Below are 5,746 nucleotides of genomic sequence, written 5' to 3' on the forward strand. Positions count from 1 at the left end.
TCCACACCCAGGCTGTCTGGGGGGCTGACCTGCTGCCCGGTGCCACCTGAGTAGATGGAGCCGTTGACCTGCAGCCCAAGCGGAGGAGACGGGGCTCAGGCCGCTGGCGGGGCGTCCAGGGCTGAGGCTGGAGGCTGTGGGGCTGCCTGCGCATTCTCAGAGCTGCGCCTGCGGCTCTGGCGGGGAGTGTGCTCTCTGCCCGTCTCAGGGCCCCGAACGAGGCCCCGATGGGGAGGCCGCACAGCTGGGATGGGGCGGTACCTGGTTCTCCTCCTGGATAAGGACCAGCAGGTCCGGGGCCCCGTCGGCGTCGAGGTCAGGCACGCGGAGCAGAGGGCTCAGGACGGACGCATTTCCCCCGAAGCTGCTAGGCTGGCTCCACAGGGTCTTCCCTGAAACGGAACATAGGACACAAGCGCTGTGTGCGTGACCGCTGGGTGGCCCGCAGGCACAGTCAACGGTGTCCTCCTTTGCCCGCCTTGTGTTTTCAGGTTGGCCGATGTGGACCTCCCCTTCCCAGGTAGGCAGGGCATGGCTCACTGCTGCTCTCTGGGGTCACACACATGCACGCACCGGGCAAGAATGAAGGTGCAGGCTGGTGGGGACCCGGGGGCTGCAGGTGCTGACCTGACGGCGTCTGACCCAGGTACAACCTGCCCACATCCGGCCTGTCCTTAAAACCACAGCTTATAAAGCAAGTGCCACCTTGAACCACCCTAGTGTCAAGGTGCAGGATTCCTCAGGGCCTTGGAAGGGGACCTGGGCCTATTGTCTTTAAGGCGTGTATGCGCCTCGCGGCTTGAGATGGACCTGCGCACACCCTGTTCCCCCTGGACCTGGCCTGGCACCTGCACCTGCCCTGCGAGTGGGCAGCAACTGGCTGCCCCAGCCCCAGGTGCCCGCAGCCGAACTGGAGGGGAGGACAATGGAGTGTGACTCCTCACGACCCCCAAGCCCGGGCCTTCCCTCCTGTCCAGATTCACTGCCCCTGGGGAGGGCGAGCTGACCCCTGAGGAGTGTGTAGCCCTGAGACCCTCGAGCCCAGGGGGCCCGCTGCAGGGAGCAGCCCACCTGTGAGCGTGTCCACAGCGACGAGAGAGCCGGGCCTGCCTAGGACGACGCAGGCAGAGGGCGCCGCGCTGCCCCTGGGCTGCAGGATGCCGCACTCCACGAAGGCCCTGTCCTGGGCCACAGGCCTCTCCCAGAGGACGCTGCCGCTGGCCCCGGACACAGCAGCCACGAAGGTGCAGGGGCAGGAAAAACCTGGACGGAGGGCAGCCGCTGGCTGCAGCGTGACCCCGGGCCTTGGCCCCGAGCCCCAGGGGTCAGACAGGGAGGGGGCGATGTGGGCGTGTCCAGGACTTCCGCCAGCTGCCTCCCCCAAACCCCGAGCAGGCCAGGGGACCCGTCCTCCTCCTGCAGGGAGTGCTCAGCTTTGGGATAAAAACAAAACGTACCTTCATCAGCACAGGAGAAGCTGGAATTGCCGTGGCTGCTGTTGGTATTTTTATAAAGAAAGAGAATATCCTGGATCTTGTCCTTGTTCACGTCTTCTGCGGCCAGAAAGTCATAGGCGACTGGAAAGGAAACACCAGCCACGTTCCCAGGCCAGGCCTGGTGTGCCCCGCTCTGTGCCATGGGGCCGGAGCTGGGTGCGGCTGCGCACGGAGGGAAGCAGGGCAGTGCCGCCTCCGTGGGCTGGCGACCCCATGCCCTCCAGAGGGGGCACCAGGTGCTAAGGACACCTGGGCAGCACCTTGTATCAGGGCCGAGGCCCGCCCTAATTAGCCTGGGATCTGGAGTCCATGCTCACAGGGGCTACCCTTCCTCCATTCAAGGATTCAGACGACAAACTACATGCTTTAAAATCAGACATCTAAGGGAATGAAATGCGGCCCTTACCTCACCCCGGATACAAAAATTTTCTCAAAATGGATCAAAGACCTAAACTGAAGAGCCAGAACTATAAAACTCTTAGAAAAAGAAACATTGGGGCAAACCAACAAAAGAAACAGGCGACAAGAGGGAAAAACAGGCAAACTGGACCTGATCGGGGGCACTGTCAGGAGAGGGGGAAGAAGAGCCACAGAGAGGGATGACGCGTCTGCAGACTGCGCACCTGACGAGGAGGATCCAGAGTGTACAGCAACAAAAACAACCCAATTCAAAAATAGGCAAAAGACTGGAAAAGATGTTTCTCCTAACAAGATGTACAAATAGCCCATAAGCTCACAGAAAGACACTCAACATCACTAGTAATAAGGGAAGCACACCAAAACCGTGAGGAGACACCATCTCCTACTTGTTAGGACGGCGATTATTAAAATAAAAGAAAACCGGAGTTTCCGGTCCGGAGCCCTTGTCCTTCGCTCCTGAGGATGTAAAATGTGGCAGCTGCTGTGGAAAACAGCCCAGCAGTTTCTCAGAAAGTTAACACAGAATTAGCCTGCGCTCCGGCACTCCCATTCTTTGGGTGAACAGCCAGCATAACCGAAAGCAGGGACTCAAGTAGTCACTTGTACAGGAACGTTCACAGCTGCGTTATTTACAAAAGCCAAAACATGGAAATAAGCCAGGTGTCTATGGTTCGAAGAATAAACAAAATGTGATCCATCCATAAAACAGATTGTTATTCACTCATAAAAAAAGAGCAAAATTCTGCATCAGGCTGCAGCATGGATGAGCCTCGAGTGTAGTCAGCCAGTCACAAAAGACACCTCAGTCACAAAAGACACCTCCAGTCCCGTGAGGGGCTAAGCACAGGCCCCCCCCCAGAGACGAAGCAGCACAGACAGCGGGAGCGCTTGGGCGGGAAGGCGGGTGGACAGGCGCCCTGCACCGGCCATAGAACTTCTGAGGTGACCAAAGTTTTGAAAAAGCAATGATGGTCACGCGGTCTTCTGAACGAACGCCACTCAGCTGTTTACTCTAAAATGGCAATTTTTTTTTGGTGATATGTGTTTTACCACAAAAATAAAAATTGAATACCGGACAAAAGACTTTCATAGTTAAGTGGTGAAGAGCTTGGCAAATAAACCCTCTCCTCCAAAAATAACGGTAAAATGAGATAGAATTGTGAAAAGCTCCCATTTCAGGACTCTGGGAGCAGACTGAAGGCGCACATTATTGGAGCTGCTGCTGCTGCTGCTGCTGCTGCTGCTGCTAAGTCGCTTCAGTTGTGTCCGACTCTGTGCGACCCCATGGACTGCAACCCACCAGGCTTCTCTGTCCCTGGGATTCTCCAGGCAAGAACACTGGAGTGGGTTGCCATTCCTTCTCCAATGCATGAAAGTGGAAAGTGAAGTCGCTCAGTCGTGTCCGACTCTTAGCCACCCCATGGACTGCTGCCCACCAGGCTCCTCCATCCATGGGATTTTCCAGGCAACAGTACTGGAGTGGGGTGCCATTGCCTTCTCCCCCATTATTGGAAAAGCACTGATTTAAGACACATAACCAGAGTTTTCTGGGCTGCCCACCCTGCATCAGCAGGGGACCACACGCGGTAAGATCAGAAAGCAGCAGCTTCCCGCCAGAGGGACTGAAAACGCGAGTGCCCTCTGGGTGGGCGGGGTGGGGGCGTGGGCAGCTTCAGAGTGGATCACAGACCTCAATGGCAGAGCGAGAACCATAACAGGAAAACCCGGAGAAAATCTTCATGGCCGTAACTTAGGCGAAGAGTCCTTAGACACCAAAAGCATAAATCCACACTAAAAAAATGGATATATTTGGTTTCATCAAAATTTAAAACTTTTGTGCTTCAGTAGACACCCTAAAGAGAATGAAAAGACAAGCCCCAGATGAGTCACACATATTCACACATCATATATGTGACGGAAGACTTGTACTTGGAAGATATTAATATAAAAACCTTAAAAATTTTTGACTGACGTATATTTGATTAACAATGTTGTGTTAATAATAAGACAATCATACTTTTAAGTGAGCGGAAGATGTGAATAGACGCTCACCACAGAAGGAGTAAGACCAGCCGATAATTCACGTGAACGTTGCTAGCCACCAGGGAAACGCGAACCACAGTGAGACACCACTTCACACCCACTAGGAAGGTCACACGGCAAAGACCATGACGAGCGTTGCCCAGTGGGGACATGAAACGGAGGCCTGGAAGGGACCGGAGTCAAACCGGACTTAGTGTGAGGTTCAACAACCCTGTTGCTGCCGGTCTTCCCAAGAAAAACAGGACATGTCCACACAAGGATTTGTACACAAATGTTCACAGCAGTGTTACTCATGAAAGTCAGGAACTGAAATGATGCAAATGGTCACTAGCTGGTCAGTGGATGAACATCCTATCCACACAAAGGAACACGGATGAACTCATGTGAGAGAAGGGAAGACGCGTCTTACAGGATTTCATTCACATGAAATGTCCAGGACTGGCAAGTGCACGTGGACAGGAGCTGCTGGTGGGGACAGGCCACGGCGAGGAGCCGGGTAGGAATGAGGGGACGGTCTCAGTGCTGGATGCAGAGACAGCTGCCCAGGTGCTCAGGCCTTCAGCTGACTAAAAGTCACCAAGTCATGCGCTCAGCACAGGTGGATATAATGATACATGAATTATCTCTCAGTAAACCCGATAAAAATCAACACAGAAGCACATGTTACCACTCGCTCTCAAAACTAAGCACCAAATTCTGAACAGAACCGACTGTAAGTGGGGCTCATGGAAGAAATTTCCCTCATTCCACCAGAAAGTGAAAGTTGCTCAGTCGTGTCCGACTTTGTGACCTCGAGGCCTATACAGTCTGTGGAATTCTCCAGGCCAGAATACTGGAGTGGGTAGCCTTTCCCTTCTCCAGGGGATCTTCCCAACCCAGCGTTTGAACCCAGGTCTCCCACACTGCGGGCAGATTCTTTACCAACTGAGCTATGAGGGAAGCCCTATTCCACCAGAGAGGGCTTCCAGTCTGTTCAAAGCAGCACTGCTAGGCTGTGAGCACGCAGGCCCCCGATGCGGGACGGCACCCAGTGGGCAGGGGCGTGCCCAGGAAGCAGATTCAGCTGCAGGCCCAAATCATGGGCACCAGACGGCAGGGAGGGCTGGAACCCGGCAGGAGGCCCACAGCAGACCAGCGGCCTGGTTCTCACCTTTGGGACGGCCTTCTCTGCATCTATTCTGCCAGGGCTCTCTTGCTAATATCTTTTTTTAAGTCAGGAAAGTAACCACACGGGCCCCTTTCTTTTCCCGACCCCACTCCCTATCCCGAGGGCACTCCCGTTTCTGAGACTCCAGGGAACCCGGGGTCCCTTGGCGACCCCGCCGCCCACACCTGCCGCATTGTAATCGATCCTCCACACCCCCTGCAACGCCGGCCGGTCCGGACACGGGATGATGAAGGAGACCACGAACACCACGAGGAGGCAGACAAACAGGGAGAGGAAGAAGGCCGCGGTCCGGCAGTGCGAGAGGCGAGTCTGCGGGGCCGGCGTCCCGCGGGGCTCCTTTCCTGCTGGGGCCCCCGCGTTCTCCGGTACCTTCCTGTTCTCGCTTTTGAGCGGGTGGATCTCGGCCTCCAAGTCCTTGCCGTCCGTCATCGTGTGCACATCCCTGAGTTCACCTCCCGGCCACTGCAGTGGCGACAGAAGGAGAGGCGGTCAGGAGCTGGCGTGGCTGTGGCCCATCAGCCAGGAGACAGCATCACGGCTCCTCTGGAGAAGGGCTCTGAACCGGGAGGTTGTGGTCTCAGAGGCAGCAGACACCACGGCTCCCGCCTGCTTGCCCCGG

At 55.8% G+C, this 5,746-nt stretch overlaps 1 protein-coding gene across 1 annotated transcript in view; it reads right to left on the reverse strand.

Moving 5' to 3' along the window:
• LOC104990256 (protein ITFG3) overlaps positions 1-5,740 on the reverse strand; it is an 8,574-nt gene extending 2,834 nt beyond the window's left edge. Inside the window, exons 1-5 of the mRNA XM_010842261.1 lie at positions 5,292-5,740; positions 1,458-1,577; positions 1,072-1,263; positions 262-392; positions 8-68 (exon numbers count right to left, since the gene is read on the reverse strand). Coding sequence (XP_010840563.1) covers positions 8-68; positions 262-392; positions 1,072-1,263; positions 1,458-1,577; positions 5,292-5,556 — 769 coding nt within the window. The 5' untranslated portion in view covers positions 5,557-5,740. The remainder of the gene's footprint in view (positions 1-7; positions 69-261; positions 393-1,071; positions 1,264-1,457; positions 1,578-5,291) is intronic.
• Between the last annotated feature and the right edge of the window lie 6 nt (positions 5,741-5,746).

Source organism: Bison bison, unplaced genomic scaffold (assembly GCF_000754665.1).
Source record: "Bison bison bison isolate TAMUID 2011002044 unplaced genomic scaffold, Bison_UMD1.0 scf7180017847245, whole genome shotgun sequence".
Classification (NCBI taxonomy): domain Eukaryota; kingdom Metazoa; phylum Chordata; class Mammalia; order Artiodactyla; family Bovidae; genus Bison; species Bison bison.